Source organism: Toxotes jaculatrix, chromosome 20 (assembly GCF_017976425.1).
Source record: "Toxotes jaculatrix isolate fToxJac2 chromosome 20, fToxJac2.pri, whole genome shotgun sequence".
NCBI classification, from domain to species: Eukaryota; Metazoa; Chordata; class Actinopteri; family Toxotidae; genus Toxotes; species Toxotes jaculatrix.
In genome coordinates, this window is record NC_054413.1 from 9,220,830 (window position 1) to 9,245,083 (window position 24,254).

Genomic DNA, 24,254 nt, shown 5'->3' on the forward strand with positions numbered 1-24,254 from the left:
ATACATTCACACATCAGTTAATATACTGTACTGGAATTGTATGAAAGAAGATACTGAATATCTTAGCTTTCAGTATTTCTTAATGGTGTTAATATCCATGACAAAATGTAAGAAAGCTTGGATTGAGTTCTACCTTTTTAAATGTTTAACAGTCCAAAGCTCAGTTAATCTGCTTCATCAGGACCATCATCACATTTTGATATTTGATATCAAGAACTGCTAAACCCTGATTAGTACATGACAATGTGACATCGCCATTTTCCATCTTTCCAAACCAGTAAGAGCAGGATAGAGAAAACACACATAAATGCAGAAATAACCAAAATAGGAAAACCTCTGTGTTCATGTTGAGCTCCGCTGTTCATACTAGGAAGATTGTTGACAAAATAGGTTTTCACAATCTTTGAAGTTAAATGAGACAGACTGTTTTTCTCAGAGACCAAGCACGAACAGTCATACTCTGGAATTATTGATATCTAATGAATCTAAAACTTTTGGGGTTTATGATTTGCTCAATTTCTTCCATCCCCGCATGTTGATTTCAGTTGCTCGAAACTGTTTATTGCATGTGTGACTCTAATCTGCTTGAGGCCATGAGAACTCCATAGTCCAGACTGTCGGGGTGTTTTTCCTTCCAGTGGTTAAGGTGCAGAGGTTGACAAATTGACATTGTTATAGACTTGTGTTTTTCCCCCGTGGTCTGTTGCAGAGAGAAAAGACTTGGAGGAGTTGGAGGTGGGTTGTTCTGTCAGATATTTCGCTGAAAACATTTCTAAGTGCTCCTGTTGGCTTTACGCTGACACCCGTCCGCCTCCACCATGGCCTGGAAGTGAATTCCACAGAATTCCAACGGTGCCGCTGGTCGTGTTTATATGGGTTTTGTGGGGAGACGGGATATTGAGGATGTAATCTGATAAGCTACTGCTACTCAGCTTGTTCTCCCTGTTCACTCCTCTTTCTCTTTCTTTCCTTCTTCTTCTTGCTCTTTCTCTCTCAGTCTCTCACTGGGAGTCGCTAAATTATGGAGAATTATCCCATTTAACTCATTTAGGCCATCAGTAGATTGGATGCTGTGTTTGTTGATTCTGTGGTTGGTTTGTTTCCTCTTCCCAGTGATAAATGATGCGGCGCGAAGATTATTGTGCATTTTCCATCAAGGACTTCCCAAGATCCAATTAAATCTCTCATATTTGATAGTGTTATATCCTTTTTCTAGAATAAATAAAGTTCAACTAGACAAAACACACGTACTAAAGCCTGCAGGTTGTTTTAACAAACAGACGTGGCCCCCAACAGTAAATAAATCATTCATCTTTGCCAAGAAAGTGTTTGTTGCCATAGTCACATAAATTTGGAGTAAATGTTGGTGGTAAGTTGTAAAGGCTCTCTGGAATTAGGGCAAAGGCCAACACTTTTTCTGCATTTACAGATTCTCAGGGGTAAATTCAGAGCTCTCTCCCCTGAACACACACATTCTCCTTGGGATTGTTGTGTGTGTGTTTGTGTTATACCTGTATGGGTATGTGTGTTCTTATTCCAGTGCTGTGCTTTGTGTTTTCCCCAGTGAGTTTGTGTCCTGGCTGATGGAAATTGGCGAGACAGGCAACCCAGAGGAAGGGGTTCACCTGGGTCAAGCTCTGCTGGAGAACGGCATCATCCACCATGGTTAACTCACACTTGCTTTATTATCCTTTGCTCCTCTATATCTAAAACCAAATCTACCACTTTCTAACTTACTTTGTGCTGCATGGTGTAGAGCATGCAAAATGCCTGCCATTGCTTGACTTAACCTCTAGTTATAGCCAGTGAATGTTCCTCCTTCAACAAGCTTCACTCCCTGGCTGGAACCTTCAATGTAGATGCAGCTGTCTTATTTATGTCTTAGCAGGTGTCCCATTTAAACACTCCCTTGACACAGTGTTTAGGTAAGGGATTACAAATATTAATCTCTTCTTGCCGTAATGTTTGTTTAATATTTGTTCAGTGGCTGTTCTGTGGCTTTGGGCAACAAGTGTGTTTAGTGCATGAGGCTTAAGCTGGCTGACTCTTTGCATTCACACTAAATGGCGCGTACTGCTTTGCATGTATTTTTTTTTTTTCCTCAAAAGAGTAGGGCCCCAAGCCAAGTTGTATCTTAAATCACTCTGGGGTACTTTATTGCTTCCTCACAGAGAAAGGAGATTGGGCTTTAGAGCTGTCCCTGACAGAGAGGAATAACTCCGAGCCCCTCTGAGCTCTCTCACAGTGCAGTTAGAAGTCCCCATGTGAAAAACGATGGAATATCTTTTCATAAAAAAACCTTTAATGGAACCCGCACGGCTGCAGCCAAGAATACAGAGCCAACTGTTATTACTGTTAGGAGGGTCTTCGGCAAAGTCCCCTGAAAGCAAGAGCAGCAGGGAGCTCTGAGCAGCTTTGTTATCTGTGACCACTCTGTATGAGGTTTGAGTCTTCCTCTTGTCTGGAGAGCTTGTTTCTCCATTGCAGCCCTGCCTGACTTGAATATAGTTTATAAACTTTTTATACTTTCAAATTTGAAGCAAGACGAATAATGCTCACTGAGGCTTTGTAGACTTTTTCACTCGTCGCTTCTTTCATTCTGGCACGGCTCCTTTCAGAAACCTCCTCATGTTTCGACTTGCATTTTTAGTCACAGACAAACACCAGTTCAAACCTGAGCCCGTACTGTACCGCTTTCGCTTCGACGATGGCACCTACCACCCCAGGAGTGACATGCATGATGTCATATCAAAGGTAACCATTCAAAAATGGAGCCAAATTTAATTAAAGTCACATTTAAGGCACCTATCACTGAAATAACAAAAATCATCTCGTGTTTTTCTCAGGGTGTTCGGCTCTTCTGCCGTCTTCACAGCCTTTTCACTCCTGTCATCAGGTAAGTAGCCATTTTCTTTTCCACTCCACTGCAACCCAATCAGGTGGGGCTCCGGTAGCTTAGCATCTGGCTCTTGCTCCTAAAAATAACTCTGCGGCTAAGCTACCAGCGTTGGAGGAGAGAAATATCATGATGAACTATGAGCTCATTGTTTTTAAAGAGAAACTGACTTAGAAGGAGTTGGCGCAGATGGTGATGGAGTGCAGCAGGGCCTGTGGGTGATCGAGCTTGGCAGGTTTTATCTGCCTGTTCTCAAAACACAGATGTGGCGAAGAAGATTGAGTCTATCAGATGTTACAAGTCGTCTGGGTACATGTGGGAGACAGATAAATAGCTAACATTGTGACAAATCTCTCTTTGTGCTTCTGAGAGATAATATTCAGTATTTAATAGTCTGTTGAAATGTTGGGATGGTAAACAATTTGAAAACACAGCAAAAAAAAATAACATAAGCCGTTATATGCTGTTTGGACAGAATGAGACTTTGGTCAAGCCTCAAATTTAACCTGGCATGAATGATGCTATGGATCCAAATCCATGAAATCTATGCAAATAAATCTCTGATGAAGGCTGTGTAAAGTGGTTGAAAGCTTGGGAAAAAAGCTACTAAATATGATTGTTTTGTCAAAGGATGTAAAACATTCTTTTTTTGAATACTTTTTACTGTTTCTACATTTTCTCTTTCTTTGTTGTGTCTGTAAACTATGTTTTGGTCACATGGCTCAGTCCATTCATCACAGCCTTTTATGGGGGCTATTCAGTCACAATACACCGGTCTTATACATTTCACTGAGTGTGACTGGCAGCATATTGATCCCGTGCCCTGAAAGGCCTGACACGGGGTCGAACTGTAGGAGGCAAACATTGATTTCAATTCTTCAACGTACAACATGATACAAAATAGCACCTTAGACATCTGAAGATCTGCTTTTTGGTTTCAAGCTTTCAGTGATGGAATCGGAGTGGGTCTGATGTATACTTGAGATGACAGAGGAATATTTCCTGTTAGGCAATCCCAAAGTATCTTGCAGTCGATAATTAGTATAAACATGTGAAAGCAGAAACATCCAACATGCCCCTGAAATAGTAACTAAAACTCAAATGTGAAACAGGTTTTTTTTTTTTAAACAGGAATTTTGGCACGTGCAATGGAACATCTCTTTGTCTGACAGAGTTAGAAGTGGAGTAATCTCATTTTATTGGAGCAATTTGATGCATGCTTTGGTTTTCGGTGTTGTTCTTCTAAATTCCATTTGAGTAGTGTTTGAGGTGCAGACTGCTAATGTGTTTCACCGCAAAGCACCACATTAAGGTTGCCCGTTTATGCTGGATTTCAAATGACCTGAAGAAAAGCTTTAATTTCACAGTAATAAAAACTGTGCCATAGCTGGAGGGGGCACACCGATCCTGAATGTATTCCAGCATAGAAGCTTCTCCGTATTTCTGTTTGATCCAACTACTAAAAAGCCTAAAGGGTGATTTTTGTGTGTGTGTCAGCATTCAGTCGGCTGGTGCTTGTGTTGAGGCCAAACCTCTTGTCGTAAAAAACTCTTGGTCGGTGTACTAGAGTGTGTGTGTGTCCCAAGCCAGCATATGTGTGCAGTGCGTTCTCCCTGAGAGCCCGGTACAATGCATCACAGGGCCTGGGAATGCCAGAGTTTAATTGGAGCAATCAGCCCCCCTGTCTAATTAGGTGGAATTTCTTGGCAGAGTGAGAGACAGATGAAGCAAAACAGGGAGGGTACACTACACAGCCCCCACTCCCCCATACAGCTTCTGTGCCTCCATTTATACCCCCTGCTTTCCTCACAAGAAAACTGTGCGTCCTTCTGCTACAGGTGATCTGATTGAGCAGTTTTAAATGTCCATTACAGGCTATTACTGTGCACACACAGTTACACCTTTAAATATGAATTTTTCCGTACGTAGAGAGGCTGCAAACCCGCACAATACAGCATAGATCACTCATAAATTATCTTTTCAGTTCAGCGTCTGAGAAACATTGAAAAGTTTTCTTCATTATGTTGATGAGTCCTCCAGGAACCCATGTGTAGGATTTTCAGAATACTAATCCAAAAAATGCTTTGAACATACAACATTTGCCTACATTATCCATCTAACCCTCTCAAAATGTCAAGACAAGCTTTCCTCTCTGGACAGAAAGTTAAAACCCAGCTCTCTGACCTTTGCCTCTGTCACTCCTCAAACTGCCGTTTCCTCATGCTGGACATATGGCTGCCCACTGGCCCGCTGTTTACCCCCCATTTTTCACTCTGACAGCCTCACTGTGCACCAGCCGCTGTAGCCCCATTCTCCCTGGCTCTAGTACCCCCGTTCAGGGGGAGAAACAGCGTGCCTCTTGCCTCTTTTGGTTAGAGTGGTTTATACATGGCATGGCAGGGTAACGTGCCTCACCGACTCTACAGTCCTCATCAGAGACCAACACAGGCTGTCAAATACAGTTACGCAACAGAGTGTTCCATTGTGGAGGAAACAGGGCAGCATTCGGCCTCTCACGCTTCACATTCTGAAGAGCTCCAGACAGCTGAGATTGGACTTTAACTTGGCCCACATGTCGTGTTTGACTTGTCTGAACTTTATGTGTGCAAGACAGGCGTGTGTGTGTGTGAGTGCGGCTGTATGTGTATGTGAGCGAGTGTTTGCATGTGATGGAAGTGGTAGAGTGGTGGAAGTCACAGTGGTTCTGGACTTTCCCGGCCCACAGCTCAGCCCCTGAGTGTCCCCGGGGAGGCCCCTGCGTTCATGGGAAAGTCACTGCTCTTTTTCAGACGCCATTCTCCGGGTCTGGCAAAGTGTGGCTGTGTGAGTAACACTAAGAACAGCTACACCAGACTGACATGGGGCACCCCAGGACCAAATGCTGCTGGGGGCAGTTACCAGCCTCGCTTGGAGGAATGCTGTTAGAAACTCACTGAGATTTATGACGCAACTGCCCGTGCTTGAAAAGTTACCGCGCCTTGCTGACAGTAGAAATTATTAGTCTTCTTTGAGGCATTGTGTTTAAATAGACCAAGGAGTTACTACTCTACATGTTCACCATCAGGGTTTATTACAGTTTAAGTGAATCACACAGTTAAATAGTAACATGCCACAGTCCAAGTTTAAAGGTAGAATTTTATTTTTCATGTTTTCTTCTCTGATGCCCATCCAGGGATAAGGACTACCACTTACGGACCTACAAATCAGTGGTGATGGCCAACAAACTGATCGACTGGCTTATTGCACAGGTAAGCCCTAAAACTGCTTGGATTAGCAATATTATCCTATCCTATTCCACATTCAGTGGAATTATGATGTATGATGATCATACAGTTTCAATCATTCCAAGGACAGTTGGGCTCTGTCAAAAGTTTCAAAATTGTTTTGCTTTACATTTTATATACAAATAATAATGTAATAATAATATACAAATTCAGTTCAGTACTTACATATGTACTTTTTTGTATATTTGCCATATTATATGTCAATAATCATTATTATTGTGATAATTACCTGGGTTCGAACCTGCCAGCTGGCTGGGCCCTTTCTGTGTGGTGTTTGTATGTTCTCCCTGTGCCTCCATACTTTTCCTCTGGGTGCTTCAGCTTCCTTCCACATTCCAAACACATGCAAGTTAGGATATTAAATTGCCCGTAGATGTGAACATGAGCGTGAACGGTTGTTTGTCTCTATATGTCAGCCCTGTGATAGACTGGCGACCTGTCTAGGGTGTACCCCACCTCTTACCCAGGGTCATCTGGGATTGGGCTCTAGCCCTCCCGTGACCCTCAAAAGGACAGCTAATGGACGGATGTTCTAAATCACTCACGCTAGTTTCAGGGGATATTGAAAACACATTTGGCCCCCTACGGATATACAGAGAAGTTGGGGAGGGAAAAAAAAGGTGGGAAGAAAAGAAAGATGCAAGTGGCTGTTGTCATAACATCTCTCATAACTTCAAATGTGCTACAAAGGAAAGAGACTGAGACAACAAAGTGTTTCTTGCCATCAGACTCGGGGCTCTCTGCGGAGGAAAAGGAAACAAAGAGAGAAAAGCTGAATTGATTCGACAGCTTAGCTTTATTGACTTTGACAAGAAGCTTTGAGGTTGACAGATTGATAGTCCTGTCCAGGATGACAACAAAGAAATGAAATGTATATGGCGACCACCACAGAATCAATGGCAGACATCACATGTTTGTGTGTGAATTTAAGTGTGTGCGTGCGTGTGTGTGTGTGGGGGGGGGTAGTCCATATGAATGTGTCTGACCCAGGCAAGCGGAAGAGCTCTTACTCCTTCAGTTGGGACTTCAAGAGCTGTCACACTGTGCTATGTAGACATGATTTTGGCTGTGTTTAAGATAGAGTGTGGAGGAGTGTGGAGTGGCTCTGTTGGCCTCAGGGATTTTGGATGCAGGAACAAAAGGGGGGTGTTGTGAGTTTGACACTTTGACTGTACTCTGAACACACAATGTTCCTTGCTTTATTTCTCTTTCTACTTCATTTTCTCTTCTTCTTCTTTTGCTTTATTCCCTTGACTCGTTTACTATATCCACTCTTTATGCTCAAATCTGTCTCATTTTGTCTCATTTTCTCCTCTGTGTCCACTCTTTTCTGTGTCTTTTGGTGCAGGGGGACTGCCGAACGAGGGAGGAAGCGTTGATCTTGGGGGTGGAGCTGTGCGACAATGGCTTCATGCATCACGGTACATCACTTTTCACTGCTGAGGGTTTCAGCAGACTTCAAAAAAAGAAAAAAAAAAGTTCTGATCATGCTGTTCACAAACCGTGGAATCCTCTCTATTACTGACTAAATGAGAGTTGAATACTTTGGAGAAACCATGCAGAGGGCGCCTGGCATTTAGCATCCTGTTTTAGAACACCACCGCTCTTGTTCTCTTTCCATTTCTACTTATAATCCCTTTGACACGCTACAAGAATAGAACTTTTTTCCAATCCAGTGAGTGAATTTGTATGCATGTGTTCGCGCGTGTGTGTGTGTGTATGTGTGTGTGTGTGTGTGGTTAGGGCTATGGCTGTATTCATGCATACTATCATTAACTTCATGCATACTTGTGTGCACATGACTTAATTGACCAAGTGCAGGCTACATGCATGGTTTGCCTTTGCTGTGAGAACTTGGCAGATAACGCATGGATGTTTGTCAGTTTCGGTCTAAAACGGCCAGTAGCCATGGTTACAGTTTGTTTATGAGAGTCAGACTTGTTTTTAAGTCCACGCTTCCCTCGTGCCAAAGTCCACATCATACACACTACAGTATGAGTCACAGCGTGTCTCCTCGTACCCCCATGATGTAACTGCTCCAAACTACCCACAGTTCAAGCCTCACACTACAAATTACCAGCACATCTATGGAGCATAACAGTCCCAGCCATCAAACTTCATTTCGCTTCCACAGCCTATGGGGTAATTTTACCATTCGTGCCAGTAAGTTATTTGGCCTGACGATGTAGCTATTAAAACTATTGGCTCTAGATCTGATCTTGAGGGGATTGAAGTGAGGGAATGTTTGAAGGAAACTCTGTTTTTCCCCTCAGGGCTATTTTTTGTTTCAAAATTAAAGTCTTGGTGAAGGCGTTATGTTGCTGTGGAAACTGGGTTCATTCAAAAGTGATATTTTACAATGAAAGTAGGGTCTCCCTCTCTTTCATGGTGTGTATTTGTTGTGTATGTGTTTAAGTGCTTGGGAATACTCCATTTGGCATGTCACACCGTTACTGTCATGCTTAGACACATTTAAACCTCTCAACTTAATGCAAAATGCTTGATTTCTAGGTTTTAACATTTTTTGCCTCTGTTCAGCACCAAACAACAATGTTCTAAGTGTTAGGAGCTTGCACATATTCTTTCTTTGTCCAAAAACAAGAGGCACTAGTTTTCAATTGACAATAAATAGACAGCTTGGGTTATTGAAGTAGTTGTCTTAAAGGACTATTTTAATGATTTTGAATGTTTTTGTCCTGCTTTTCCAAGCATACACTGGTTTCCATTCATTTCTTCATCTCCCAAATTGTCAAGTCTGCAGATTTTTTTCAGTTACATAATAACTTTGAGGTAATGCAATGCATGCATTTTAAATCTGCTCATAAATTGCATTACCATGAGAAAGATAAAGTAACTCTGACATAAACTTGATATTCACTGGTGTGGGTTGCACAACTTGTGCAAATGTCACTGTCACCATTGTTTCATCAAATCTTTTCACTAATTTTCATACTGTGTGCAAATGAATTGGACTTAACATCATCTGTAGTTTAGGAGCTGAAACTTGTAAACACACTGGTTTGAACAGTATTTTCTGGAAATGTATATTCAATCCCTTGTCTGATGTTTTACATTCAGTGCTTTGTATGTCACCTCCCTCAGTGTTGGAAAAGAGCGAATTCAAGGATGAGCCCTTGCTGTTTCGGTTCTTTGCTGATGAGGAGATGGAGGGCTCTAACACCAAACACAAACCCATGAAGCATGACCTGAAAATATTAGAGAATGTCATCTCCAAGTCTCTCCTGGTGAGTACTCACTTGCAGTACTCCTTGGTGGCTTATTGATTTATTAGCTCCCAGTCTGTCTAATATGCTATGACTTTGCTAAATTGTCCTCACAACTCGGAGGTATCCAAAGGCACCCTAAATCATTTTTGAAACACACAGCTGCGAGAGGGAAAAGTCATAACACTGCAAAAGTCCATTTTATACCTCAGTAAGCATTCTTTTCAGAGGAGTGAGCAAATACTACCATAGCTGCTATCTGTGTGTACCAGTATCTGCCTCTGGTGTGTGTGTTTGAGCTCTGTGAGAATGTCTTGGTGTGCCGGCTTGGGATTTTGCTGATGGGAGATCTGTTGTTCACCAGATAAGACCCAGTGATGGAGGCTATGGCTTCGCCCTGGAAGAAAGGAACAGAGTCCCCATCATCAAATCTGTGGAGAAGGGCTCCCCAGCTGAGGTGAGAACACACATTCACACACACACACACACCCACACACATATAATGTATACACACTCAGGAGTGTGGACATGGATCTATACACTATTTTTAGAAGGCCCTGAGTATAAATTCTATTTGTGTTGCTTCTAGTTCAACATAATAGGGCAAAGAGACTTAAGTCCAGATGGTTGGTTTTCAATTCAAAGTCAGTTGCAAAAATTTGCTTAGCCAGAGTTAAATTGGATGTGAAAGCATCATTGTCTTTGTCTTAAGAAGGTCAAGTGAGCACAAAAGTTTTCATTCATCCTTACTAAATGGATTTACTTATTGTATTTTGAAGAGTAAGTCAATGTAATCTCTGCTGTAACATGGTAGGGCTCAGGATCTGAGGGTGGTTTTGGCTTTATGGTGGTTCAGTGCATCCCCTTTGTAATTCAGCGTCATTCTGCTGTGTTTGATTTTGTTTTATTTTGCCAAGCTGTGATGCCTTTACAACAGATGCCCGCCAGTCATCAGAAGCTTACTGTTGTTAAGATCGTCAGGCAGTAAAAAAAAATAAACCTTTAACTGTTTTTGCTCCTAAGCTAAACCTGCTTTATGGTGATGGACACTGATGCTAACATTAGGAGATTTTCGTGCAGAAATAGAGCACATTAAAGGGCGCCATATTTTTGAGGTCTCCTTTGGTGTTTAGCTTTGATCTGCTAGATGAAAATTGGAAAGAGGAGTTTGAAGGCAAATGTGATCACTCTGAGCGCGCAACCCATAATTCCCTCCAGCCCTAAAGTAGCACTGAACGCGCTTGCAAGGTCTGGATTGCATAGAGACTTGCACTGTGTGTGTTTGCTTTTAAATATTCAGTCTGAAATCCACAACAGGATACAGCTGTATACTAGTAGACAAAAGTTGTTCCATATTTTCTCTTGTGGCTGAGAACACGTATGCTGTTCTGTCTGATATATAAAAAATCCTTTGGGAATATCGGTTTTCTTTTTATACCAGAAATGTTCACTTAAAGCTAAAAATAAAAAATGACTGCTTTATGTTAAGACATAATGCTTGACCATCTTTTCTTTAATTCTGCTATTTTTTTTATTTATATTTTTTTTTGTTATATTCTGTTGTAAGATGGCCGGCCTGGAGGTGGGAAAGAAGTTGTATGCCATAAATGGAGACCTGGTTTTCCTTAGACCTTTCTCTGAAGTTGAAGTACTCCTCAGGCAATGTTTCAACAGCAAGGGACCCCTCAGGGTTCTAGTCAGCACCAAGCCAAGAGAGTAAGTCAGATCTGCGTATGCACAGTTACTGTAAAAATTCTCTTATTGTCTGCATTTATCAGTTTAATGTATTGCCTTTTTTTTCTCCTTTCTTTAGGACGATAAAGATCCCAGACTCGGCGGATGGACTAGGATTTCAGATCCGAGGCTTTGGTCCATCTGTGGTCCATGCTGTTGGGAGAGGTAAGAGATCGCCGCCTCCACCGCTTGAGATGTCTGGCTTCATCAGCAAAAAGCTTCCCATCACCTCTCTGTTATTGTGGCACAGCTGGCAAGCAGCTGTCCCACCAGTCTGTGGGGGTTGTGCGTGACTTGGCCACAAGAGGCCAATTCCACCCCCCTGCCCCCCCTACCCCCCACGCTCTCCATGTTGCTCAGCTGGTTGGTTAATGGTGTTGCCAAAACGGAGAATTAGCTGTTTATCAGTCATTTTCCACATCACAATGATTGCCATGTACCTACTCACATTTTTGTCAGTGGTTCAATTCCTCTGTGTGATAGCACTGCTTTCAGGGCTGGCACGAGATAGGGTACAATCAAAAAAACAATCCATGGCCTTGTCTGGCTGTTCTCAGGGGAATTGAATCTTGTTTTTTTTCCTTAAGCAATCTAAGTGGGATAGCAGAGTAGAAATGTGCTGGGTATGTGCCTTCGTGTGTGTCAGTGTGCTTGTGTGTGTGTGTGCATGTGTTAGCTTGATGATGTGGTTGCCTGGGAACCTGCCGTGTGTTTAAGTAGATGCTCTGATCCTGTGAGACAGAGCTGATCATGTAGGAGGTGTCTAATCCCATGGATTGTCCTAACAGCTGCTGTCCCCTGGTGTCTGGGATCAACAGGAGCAGGTAATGCCAATTAGAGACAGAGAAACTGAGAGATAACCGAGAGGAAGAGGTGAAACGGGGACATGCAGATAACTTCATCATGAAATTAACCGCAGGCGACTGGCCACTGCATTCTCACTGGGTGGATTGCCCTAAAATTTTTTCAAACATTGATGGTGTCCAGTCAGTGCTGCACCTAAGTACAGCCTGACAGAGCTGCTACTTTGGCTGTAGACTCTGTCTTGTTCTATGTTTAGCAGTAGTAACTATACCATTGATGTTTCAACAGAAAAACACACCGTTTCTCCAAATATATCTGATCTGGAATTTCTCTTACTAAGACAGTTGGAGCAACTGAGAACCTACAGCTTAATGATTTCATTCTTATAATACTTGCTGAGCGGAATACAGATTCTTTAAATTGCAATGTGAGGAATGCATGGTGTGTGTTTAAGGTCCTGTGAAAACAAATGGGAGGGATATTTAGTCTGCCATGCACTTCCTTCTGATAGCTGTAAACCTTGAAGCTCTCTTATGGTCTGAATCACATCCCTCAGAGAGGCCCTCATCTACCCCAGATAAACAACTTCCCTCCTCTCATGCTCTCTCTCACATTCCTCCCGAGCTGCCAAAACAGGAAACAAAGTTGTAAATACAAAGAAGAAAAAGGAATGTTGTTCAACCCAATTTTGTGTACAGGATGTGGAAGATGCGACAGTTATTTTTTGGGATTGTTTGATCCTTGTTCAGCTTGCACCTGCATGATGATGTGCAGTGGTTATTGCCCTTGACGCCTCTCCTTTCCCTTTGCTTGTCTCTGTCTCACGCCAGGCACGGTGGCAGCCATCGCTGGCCTCCACCCAGGCCAGTGCATCATCAAGGTGAACGGCATCAACGTGAGCAAAGAGAGCCACGCCAGTGTCATTGCTCATGTTACCGCGTGCAGGAAGTACCGGCGACCCACGCAGGTGAGACAGCAGGAGAGGAAAAGAAAAGCAAATGGAGATAAACTGAACCTTACCCAATTTTTATGGTGAAAAACATTTTACAACAAAAATTCTAAACATGTCTCCTTATGAGCAACATTTGAAACTAGAATTAGAATGAATTAAGATTCAGTTCCTTGAAAAGATTAACTGTTTTATGCAGTTTGATTTTGTTCGTTATCATGCTTCTGGGCCTTATAAAGATTGCTGACTGGAGGTCACCCTTTCATTTCCCATGACCTCAACGGTAGAAAGTTATGATAATTTGCATTTTGTGGTGATTTATCTGAGAGTTATGCGGTGAAACTAGAAGGAGGAGAAGTGTGGGAGATCATAAAAGAGCAAAAGAAAAGAAAAAAGTTGAAAAAGGGGGATAAAGAAGGACTAGTTGACTGAAAAAAAAGCTTTCAGACCATCTAGCTCCTGTTTACCTTCATCTCTCTCTCTCTCTCTCTCTTTCTCTCTCTCTCTCTCTCTCTCTCTCTCTCTCTCTCTCTCTCTCTCTCTCTCTCTCTCTCTCTGACTCTGTCTTTCCTTCTCTTGGGTCATTACGCAGAAATAATAGTAGTTTTGGCTCCTCCAGTGCTGACCCCTGGCTCACAGTGGTGGGCCTGCTGTGGGAGACTGGCAGGCTGCAGCGAGAGGTGGGAAAGGATCTGGGGGTGGCTGGAGCTCAGGGTGGGTGAGAGTGCTGGAGGAGAAAGAGGAGAAAGATGGAGGAGAAGCGGGGATATGCCAGCCATGTTTTTTCTTACTGTGAGAGTGTTTGACAACAGACAAGTGTGGGAGGGAAGAACAAGCTCGGTTCACCTGTTGAAGGTGGGAATATTGTGTGAAAATAGAAACCCAAGGGTGTGTGTATGGTATGAGTTAGTGTAGTGTGTCGCTATAATTAAGGCCCATTGGGACCTCAGGCTTAATGAAGCACTACAGGGTTCCAACACTACTGGAGATCTGCTTTACATCAATTATGGACACAGAGGAACTGCCCTCTCTTTCTCGGTCTCTTTCAGTGTGTGTGTGTGTGTGTGTGTGTGTGTGTGTGTGTGTGTGTGTGTGTGTGTGTGTGTGTGTGTGTGTGTGTGTGGGTATGTGTGTGTGTGTGTGTGTGTGTGTGTGTGTGTGTGTGTGTGTGTGTGTGTGTGGTGTGTGTGTTAGAAGACCACAGACCAGTGGGTAGGCCCAGCATGTAGCCTTGGCAGAAAACCCACTGTGGGTTTGGGTGTGTAGAGGAGAGAACAGACACAGATAGACAGACAGACATACACACACACACACACAGGGCTGTGCTGCATGCTAGAGTGGGTTGATGAGGCTGGCATGGGTTTGCTTTTGCGGTCTCACCAAGCACCATGTTTCCATATGTTTGTGAAGGCTTCTCACTGTATGCTCTGCCAACCCAGCTGTGACACTGTACACCATATCTGGGCAGAATCAGCTAAACATGCTACATCAAACTCAAACCTCAGCTTATGTGTGTGCAGACACACACACACACACCACAGTTCTCTGTGTTCAGAGTTTTATTTTTTTTCTAATCTCCCATCTTTCTAGTAATAAAACTGCTGCCTGTTACCCACGAGTTCGAATGGAGGGATAAAAGTAATGCTACAAAACACTGATTTGTGTTGACAGTTGTGTGCAAGTGTGACTGTAATGGTTCCAGTCAATTTAATGTAATGAGTGAAAACACGCAGATGTTTGATAGTTCAATATAAGTGCAATGAATAAATAGAAAAAATCAGATCATCTTATAGAGGAAAAAAATGTTCTGCTTCAATAATTTCTTAATTTTTATGATGCAAAAACATTTTCCACAAACTTCTAAATGCATGCAAACCCTTTATTTTCCTCTGCAGCAAGATACTATTAAATGGGTGTACAACAACAGTGAGAGCGCCCAGGAGGACAACCAGAAAACTAACCAGAAACCCACCACTGAGGAGAATGGAGACGGCTTTGAGTGCAAAGTAGAAGGTGACCACCCTCACACATGCACTACATGGGAATTACTCAGTTGGGAAAAGAAATCCCGCTCAAGGTGTCCGTGGATGTAACACAGGGTTGTTCGCGGGAACACAAGTCTGTCGCCTGCTCCAGTTAACAAGTCAGACATAGCTCCAAATAGCCTCATCTGGAGTGCGTTAGTCTGAGAACAACCACCTCCTCTGGCTCATCAAGTGTTAATTCCCCCCCCCTGCGATTTATGGATCCCAACGAGAAAGTAAAACAGGAAAGCTATTCCCTTCATAGCAAACAGCTCCGAAGCAGGATTTATTGCCATATTAAGTCATTGCGTTAGCATAGGGCCGGTTAACTTAATGCTCTTGGAATTGCTCATCGTTTGTGGGGAGATGGAAGAAAGCCATGAGCAGAGGGTCTTCCTTTGAAATGAACTGCCAATTTGGTGGTCTGAGACCTCCTACAGTGCCACAGTGTGTGACGACGAAAACACTTGCGAAACTGTAACCATGCATTTTGTGGTGAAAATGAGGATTATTTGTGTTTATCACAGAAATTAAACACTACATAATTTTCATGATTTGTGCATCTGTGCTGCCATGTTCGCGTGTTAATGTAAATCTGTTTCAGCCTTGTCTCTTTGTCTCCTCCACATTTCTACAATCTCAGAGGTGATGGACAAATTCAACACCATAGCCATCATCGATGGGAAGAAGGACCATGTCAGTCTGACGGTAGACAACGTCCACCTGGAGTACGGAGTGGTGTATGAATATGACAGCACAGCTGGCATCAAGTGCCATGTGCTGGAAAAGATGGTTGAACCCAAAGGATTCTTCAGCCTCACTGCGAAGGTATTCTGTCCAAAATTTAAGTGGGAGAAATTCTGGACATCTTGACTTTAGGCTGATTGGTTGGTGGTTTAATTTTGTGGGATTTAGATTATTTATTTTGTGAAAACAGTGATGCTGGTTTGGTCCATCAACATGGCTAGATCTAACTAATAAGTAGGCTCCAGAATCACTTTGTGGCAATTACTCAGTAATGTGATAGTGTGGTAACTTGATTAATTGAATTGGTAATTTTTACAATTAAAGCACAAAATAGTTTCACATTTGCCAAATTTTATCAGAATTTATGAAGCAAACATTGCTGTTTAAATCCGAGGTAGCTGTGGTTAAAAAAAGAGAGAGAGAGAGAAAGAGAGAGGGAAAGTTTTATTACCTTATAGGTGATTAATAGTGCTGTTGATGTTTATCACCTCAGAGCCGCACCTCACTTGATGAGGGAGAACAATAATGATATAAACAAACCATGGCAATGCTTCTCTCTTCTCACCAGGCTACAGGGGAGAAGTAGACTAACTGCAGAATGATTATGATTATTCCTTTATATATTTCTGCTATTTGGATGGAAGTGAAATCACTGTAGGATTTGTAATCAATTAGATGCTGGCTGATAATTCAAAAGAACTTTGTCATGGCAGTTTTCCTCAAATTTCAAATCACACAAATTGCAATTTTATTTTATTTTTTTTTAATGTCTTAGAGTTTATCAGTACAGACAGATACAGCCAACAGCTCTCCTGCTGTGTAGATTGAGGGGCTTGATGCAAGTTAAAAGTGACAGCTTTATTTTCGTCATGTTAGTTCCCAGCTGTGTTAAGTGCATGCTTTTTACATCCCAGCAGTGATGTTCACAGAATGATCATTATTGATTTAAGATACACAGAGGAAAGAGGATTCGCTTAGGCGTAGATGCACACACGCTGGTGTTGGAAAATAAAAAAGCATCTTACTGCCAAATTTCATGATGAGCAACATCTCTCTTCTTCATGGTAAATTAGCAGAGATCACAAGTTGGGTTCATGTCTTAAACTGATCTGGATTTACAGTCCTTGTTCTCTCAAGTCTTTAAAAGCACCACCCCACATGAAACCCAGTGACATGCACAAAATAAAACTCGCTATATCCCCTCCGCCTATGAGTAGTTTCCCATTCCTCCTAAGTGAAAGTAATTTTAGTATTATTATAAACATCTGCCCCCATCAGTCCATATTGTCCTTGGAGATCTGTGTGATGTTGAATTTTAATGTTGTCAACACTGTCGGGGTGCACAGGTTTTCTTATGCTTCAGTTTCTTCCTGCTGCTACATTTCCTCCCCTGCTTTTCTCTCCTCCACTGGGCAACTCATTAGGCTCAGAAGGTTTTGTCTCTCTTCCTCCTTATCGTATCTAATCTGTGATCTGGAAAGTCAAGAGTCTCCATACGTACAGCATATGTATCACAATCTGGGTTTATCTCCGTGGATTTATGAATAGCACATGGAAATTTTAGATATCCAAATTTAACTGCTCATGAAATGCTGTAGAAAAATCGACCCTCCAGCAAAATTTAATTTTGTTTCCCCGCCCCATAATGGCATGTAAATGAATGGTCATTCATTTACATGCCATTAGTTGTTCCAAAAGGGATTTTTAGAGGCATTCACATATCGGTTTAATCATCCCTGTCTTTGTTTGCCCTTTCTATGACCAGATCCTGGAGGCGCTGGCACGTAATGATGACATGCTGATGCAGATGTGTGGCAGGTTGAGTTCCAGCTGCGATGTGATCCCAGAGGAGCTGCAGGTACGCTTCAGTGCCATGTGTGGTGACAGGGTGGAGCACATCAACCGGCGCATCACCAACTACAGAAAGGTAACTATCCTGTTCTACCCTGATGACAAACGAAGAGACTTCTCATCAGCCTCTCTGCTCTGGATGATATTTCTCTTCACTATGAGCTGCATATGTATATTTTTACACAACCCGGAACCAGGAAAATTGACTCTGTCTTCTGGAATTCTCTGTAGACTGACAATAATAGAAACAGGATGCAGCTGGTGTAGAAATCATACTTTTGCATAGTTTTCGCTGTGGTTCTCCACAGTGGTTCTTCCGCTGAACCAGGTTCAGCATAGATGCAGTCTGACAGAACTTTTACGGTGACCTCCACAGCACACTGGCTGTAATTGAATAGAATCTCCTATATATAGCACCTTGGAAAGTGATGAAAACACACACAAGGTATAGATGCCAGTGATGGATGCTTGTTTTCTCACTTTGACATCAACATGTCAAAGTGCTTTAATGGATGACACAGTGCAAACAAGTTGAACCTGAAGCACAGCAATATCTGAAGGCTCATTGACCTGCAAGTTGAGAAGAAATATTAAGCCAAGAGGTCTGTCACTGACTTGCAAACTTATCACTGGACTGTATGAAGGTCTGGAATATGTAGTATTTTTTTTGCTGCTTTGTTTGTAATTAGGTTACAACCAAAGTATTTTCATCACTTTTCATTCACATCTGTAATCCTGTGTCTATAGGCAAAACATCCTAATGCGTGCAAGTGTGCGTGAGAGAGAGAAAGGAAAAGATCTGACTCAACATTAGAGTCGGCCTTGGATTAATTACCAGTCACTTATAAATAGCCATGCTCAGCCACAGCCAGGACTTTTGTTGTGTAAAATCCCCTCCTGCACTGGAGCATTCCTTCTCAGACCCCTGGAGAGAAAGGAGGGGGAGTGAAAGAGGAAGAATGAGAGAAGGAGCAAGAAATGCAGACAGAGGAAGAATGAAAGATGGAAGAAAGAGAGACAGTAAGACAGAACAGAAAGGGATACTAGGAGTGACGTGAACCTGGGGAACGGAAATCAGGGTTCACAAACCTCTAGGGACAGAGAGGAGACATGGTGACATGTTTCGTCAGGGTCGGTCAGCTCACGGTCCATCTGGACCATATCCGCTCGCATTGGGGCAGCAGCTTCGTACTCCAACTCTCTGAGATAACTGAGGAGAAATGTTTGGTTTAATTTCCTTAGTTAACATATACATTGTGTTATGCTTATGTTGCTTGACAGCCCAGGTTGCTAGAAACCGATCCAATGGTTTGTAGCATCTGCTTTGTAACATTCAAGACAGGATGCAGGCCCTGAGACGGAGGGTTCAAGGAAAGTACAACCAAATGTTTCAGAGAAATAAAATGTGTTTGGGATATTCTGTATCAGCGCTATTGGATCCAAGCAGTCCTTCGGGCTCCCCGTGTATTGTGTTTTACGTGGAGATGCTATCTCGTAGCACGTTAAGGAAGTTTTCCTTCACAGCGGGGATGGAAGGAGTTACATGTGCGGTATATTCACATGTTCCTTCCAGTTAGACAAAGTCCTATAGCATTAAGCCACCCTGCAGGATATTTGCACTTGCTTAACAGTGTACACAGGATGCATATGATGTTAACTTATCTGAAAGGATCTTGATTTTATTTGAAGCGACACCGTTTTCATTCTAAAGTGTGTTTGATATCACTGTGATAAACTAAAGCCACAGTTCCTCTGCAAAACATTCAAAACATGTCCATGACTTCCTGAAGGTTGATGAAGTCGCAAATCAAATCACAAATAGTAACATAAAACATATTTGCGTCATATTATCTTACAACACGATGACATAAGCTGCTATGCATCTCATATAATTCAATTCATATAAATGATAAATGGTTAGGTTGGGATCTGGAGTTCGTTGCATATGTGAGCAATGATGATGTTATGTGTCTGTCTTGGATCTTTGATTTGGTTAAATATTTGAGCTGCCACATAAAAAAGAAGAATGTGGAATATTTACTGTAATTGATATTTATGCTTTTTGTTCTCTGTCAGCTGTCATGTACATATGTATGTAAAACAAAACTGGAGACTGAGCCGACTAATACTCTGTCCTGTATTTTACATGAAGCTTTCTATTCTTTTGCCCATGAGGTACACATTAGCTATATAATGCTGAGATTCATAATTTTAACTCCTATTCCCCACCTTTGATTACTGCTGATAAATCTACCAGTCAGTACTATCAGACACATTAAAGAAAACATACCAAGATGTTTTATCTCTAAGCCACCCGCATCTCTCTCTTTGTATCAGTTTGCTAGGGTACTGAAGAACAGAGCGTGGCCCACCTTTAAGCAGGCCAAGGCCAAGGTGTCTCCCCTACACAGCAGCGACTTCTGTCCCACAAACTGTCATATTAACGTAATGGAGGTCTCCTACCCCAAAACTACCACCTCTCTGGGTAGTGCCTTCGGTGTGCAGCTGGACAACAGGAAGAACACTCTGGAGAAGGGAGGACGCAGCAGTGCTGAGCAGGGTGAGTTAGGACATAGTGGAGTAATTTTACATATTCAATCAATCTGCTTCAAATTACAGCCTTTTTACTACTGCCTTTTTTTTTCCTGGCATGTTTGTGTCGCTTCAGGTAAGCTGAACCCCATGGTTAATGTCCAGCACACCATCACCACTATGGCCGCACCGTCAGGTCACAGCTTGGGCAGGACCGAGGGACACGGCCTTCGCTTCCTGCTCAGAGAAGATGACCTGCTCACCCTGGATGCTTACCAGAAACTCCTCTACAAACTCACCACTGTTGTCAAGGAAATGGAGACACACGGCGCCCATATTCATGAGTGAGTGGCTACGTGTACATACTTAATTCATATACATAACATCTTTACCTGTCTGGTCGCATGCATGTAGAGATGCATGCATGTAGAGATGCAAGTGGTCAAACATAAAAACACACACAGGTAAAACTTGCTTACTTATTTCTCAAATGCACAACTCTTTGGAAAATCAGTCCCATGTGAGACCGAGTGTTGTGTTTCATTAAATGGACTGAGTTTGAGATTAATCTATTCTAACATATTCTCCACAAATTGCCAAACAAAGGGTGAAATTGATATTTTTTTTTGAAACACTTCAAATCACTTTTTGTTTATGAAGGAAAGACATACCCTGCCACTGATTCTATCTGACTTAATTTGAAATGTCCTGTGAAACCAGATTGCTTCAAATAACAAGCTGTAACTTTAGCAGCCTGCATGGTCAGTATGCTGCATCTGGCACTTGGCGGGAATACATTTTGGTCATTACTCTACCACCTGTGTGTGTGTATGTGAAAGAGAGACAGAAACAGAAGGAAGAGGAAAAACCGAAGCATCGAGTCATTTTGCTGGTTTTCTCTACCATATGTCTGCACAATTTGTGCATGAAGGCTTGCTCACGCTCCATTTGTGTACAGGATTTTACACCTGATATGCTATGTGTGTGTGTGTGTGTGTGTGTTAGATCAGCGTTTCCTGCCCGGCCACTCTGAGTTCAGCATGGTTTGTGGGTTCATTGTGTGGAGACGCACGAGGCTACGGAAAGGAAATGGGAAACACTGCACCATTCCTGCCTCCCCCATCCCCAAACAGGAAATACAATCTCAATGAACTAGAGGGTGTGTCGGTAGTCCAGGTGCCCTCTGGAAATGCCATTCATTCAACAATGGACCAGAGATATGTTTTCATATCAGCTCATGTAGCAGCCTCTAAAATGCTATTAGGACCTCCTTCTAAGTGTGAGACATGTTAAGAAACAAACTTTACTATTTTGTTGGTATTTTGCTGTTAATCATTGTTGGACAGCTGACTGATCACAATAGATGTGTGTGTTATGAATCTTTAAATTATCATCTGATTGATTTAGTCATTAGAAGTCTCCTCGGCTACTGCAGCAGCATTCGCAGACTGGCATTAAAAGTCGCTAGATGGAGGAGAGCTGTCACCTAACCGTGGTACTAATGAGTTGAGCCCACAGCAGGGCTCTTAATGACTGAGCCTGGACAAATTTTGTCATGCTCCTGTCGCTGCCAATTAGCGCAGCTGCATCCGCGCGCATTCAAATGACGCGAGATACGGCGATCGAGGGGATAATGGCCTTTACCGTCCGCTATCTGTTCAAAACATGCAGACGTAGGTACACACACGCACACTTCAGGAGCTTGTTAAGGATGAGCTCGTAAGGGTGGGGACGAGTGTTTCACAGCAGTGGAACAAATATGGGTTGGGATACTTGTAGTTGCGGTTTCGATGCTCTGATCTGTGTGGGTGTGCTGAACCCCCCTGAGATCTTCGTTAGTTTTGTTTGCACATTAACCTGTCTTCTGACTGGCTCAGGGTCGCTACTGCTTTTATGGTTCACACACTCCACCCTCCCCTCTCCAAGCTGCCTTAGTTCCCCTTTGTTCTTTTTTATTTCCTCTGTGTTCTGCTTTCTACACACCTGTCTGCCCACATAGACACAGACATTCCTCACTCTCTGCGTCTCTTTCTTTCTCTGCAATGGGTGTGCCTAACTTTGACAGCACTGCTTTATAATGATGCAATAATGGACTGAAGTAGCCATATTTATAAGGGCTCTTTTGTGCTTTCTGTCAAATGCAACTCCCCCTTCCCGACCCAAAATCAGGAGAGGAAGTACATTCATGGTAGATTAGAAATATCCTCAAGTAATTTAGGAAAAGAAAACAACTGGATGTAGAACTGTGTTGCATAATTTCTTGGCTGATTCTAGAGGAATCCATTTTGAGGCAGTGACCTGTGAACCTTTGTCTTGGGGCCACAGACACGGGGTCACAGCTGTGTGAGGACGTGCCTAGTGACGTGCTTTAGATCAGGACCTCCTCCCTTCCTGGTTCAAACGCCCCCCTCCCCCTTTCCTCCCCGCTATCCTCCTCCTTTTTCATATCTTTTCCTTATTCTGTGCACATCATTAATAGCGACCTGACTGGCAGCGGTTTCCCAGCTTTGGGGTCCTCCAATTTATTTACCTCAGTCAAGATTAAAGCGTTATGCAAATGTCCTACCATGAAGCTACCTGATGTGGAGCTTTGTCCTGCAGATGCACTTACAGATGCAGTGAAGGCGATTGATGTCTAATGGTTTAATGTGTCAAAGTGGGTTAAAGAGCTTCCGGTGAGAGATTAAGAGATCTTTCTGATTGCTTGCGATAAGCAGCGGCGTACTTTGCCCTTCTCTCGTTCTCCTGCTTTCTGTTTTTTCCCCCTCTTCCTCGCTCTCTGTTGAAGCCCCCTTCTCTGATCCAGTCATTGTTACTCTCCTTTGCTCCCTCCGTCAGTTTGCGCCCCAAAGGCCCCAAACTGCTCTCACTTCTTTATTAACCAATAGCCAATCACAGAGCCTGGAGAGCTTCTCCATAGCGATGGAATGCCACTCTCCTTTGGAGGGGCATTGTGTTAGCTCCTGGAGTGGACCATAATGAGGGCATCTCTGTGGACCAGTCAGGCTGTGAATATGTAGAAAGGGGGTCAATGGAGAGAGAGGAATGAGGCGGAGGAAGGAGAGGTGTTTAAAATCATAAAGAAGCATAAAAATCAGAGTTGCATTTGAGTAACGTGAGGGGGACAGGTTGTTTACTCCACATAGCAATGAGTGGCCTCTACTGGCCCCTCCCCACTGCCTCCTCTTTGATATGTCCTTAAGGCCGATGTTATGACACAATGGAAAATGTAAGCGGACACAAATTAAAATAAGCCTGAAATGTAAACAGGCATCGCGTGTCAGAGCGTGTGCGTGGGGAAAGATCAAAAAAGTCCAAGCCTAGCATTTATTGGAATATGGCTTTAAATGCCACCATGTGTTGCTGCAACTGTGAAAATATCCCGGGCGGCCTCTTCCTGCTCTTCTGATAGCCGGCTGATAGAACACAGACCAGCACGAACAGTGAGAGGGGAGCTGATCTTTGCAGCGGAGTTGCAGCATGTTGACACAGCTGCACCCTGCTACATGTTTTGACCTATTAATATGATGTGGATCCCTGACCCTCTGAAGCTGTTGGTGCGGAAGCCAAGTACAAACAGGTTGGGATTTTGTTTGGCCCACTCAGTCAGCTGTTGGAACCCACACTTGAGCCCACGCACATGAAGGCACATACTGTACATACTGTATGTACATTTCAAAATGTTACTGTGTTGGGGCACGTGTAAGAGTGTCCTGTGTAGCATTGGTCTGATCAAAGAAGTTGTTTTTATCATGCTGTCTTGAGTGTTAGTTCTGGATGATTGTCATTGTTGCTTTATGTAATCCCTCCTGTCTGTCTTTTTATCTTTTTCCTCTTTTCCCCCCTCTCCCTACATCAGTATTCTGTCCTCCATCACCCACCCTCCAGCAACAGAGGCGAGGACCCCAGAGAGTTATATTTCTGCAGAGAGTGAGGGGGAGAAGGGGGAGCGCAACGGGAAGAAAGTGTGTTTTAACGTGGCAGGGGATGAGCAGGAGGACTCCGGACACGACACAATCAGCAACAGAGACTCATACAGGTATAACTGAAATGAAAGGTGGTTACATAAGAGGTGCAGACTTTCAGAGAATTCAAAGAATTACAGTGAGTTAAATAAAAAAAAAAAACTATTACACGGTTCAGTAGCATAGTATGATAATAACTAGAATGGCACTCAGCTGAATAATTCCCCTATCTTGCGATGTTAAG

General features: G+C 42.9%; 1 protein-coding gene across 1 annotated transcript in view; it reads left to right on the forward strand.

Annotated features, from left to right (window-relative positions):
• Window positions 1-24,254, forward strand: part of prex2 (phosphatidylinositol-3,4,5-trisphosphate-dependent Rac exchange factor 2) — an 86,896-nt gene that overhangs the window by 31,835 nt on the left and 30,807 nt on the right. The window contains exons 11-26 of the mRNA XM_041065593.1: window positions 1,565-1,665; window positions 2,651-2,754; window positions 2,847-2,896; window positions 6,069-6,144; window positions 7,529-7,601; window positions 9,283-9,425; window positions 9,769-9,861; window positions 10,972-11,120; window positions 11,218-11,303; window positions 12,773-12,909; window positions 14,787-14,904; window positions 15,559-15,743; window positions 17,428-17,589; window positions 19,851-20,073; window positions 20,182-20,389; window positions 23,905-24,084. Coding sequence (XP_040921527.1) covers window positions 1,565-1,665; window positions 2,651-2,754; window positions 2,847-2,896; window positions 6,069-6,144; window positions 7,529-7,601; window positions 9,283-9,425; window positions 9,769-9,861; window positions 10,972-11,120; window positions 11,218-11,303; window positions 12,773-12,909; window positions 14,787-14,904; window positions 15,559-15,743; window positions 17,428-17,589; window positions 19,851-20,073; window positions 20,182-20,389; window positions 23,905-24,084 — 2,088 coding nt within the window. The remainder of the gene's footprint in view (window positions 1-1,564; window positions 1,666-2,650; window positions 2,755-2,846; window positions 2,897-6,068; window positions 6,145-7,528; window positions 7,602-9,282; window positions 9,426-9,768; window positions 9,862-10,971; window positions 11,121-11,217; window positions 11,304-12,772; window positions 12,910-14,786; window positions 14,905-15,558; window positions 15,744-17,427; window positions 17,590-19,850; window positions 20,074-20,181; window positions 20,390-23,904; window positions 24,085-24,254) is intronic.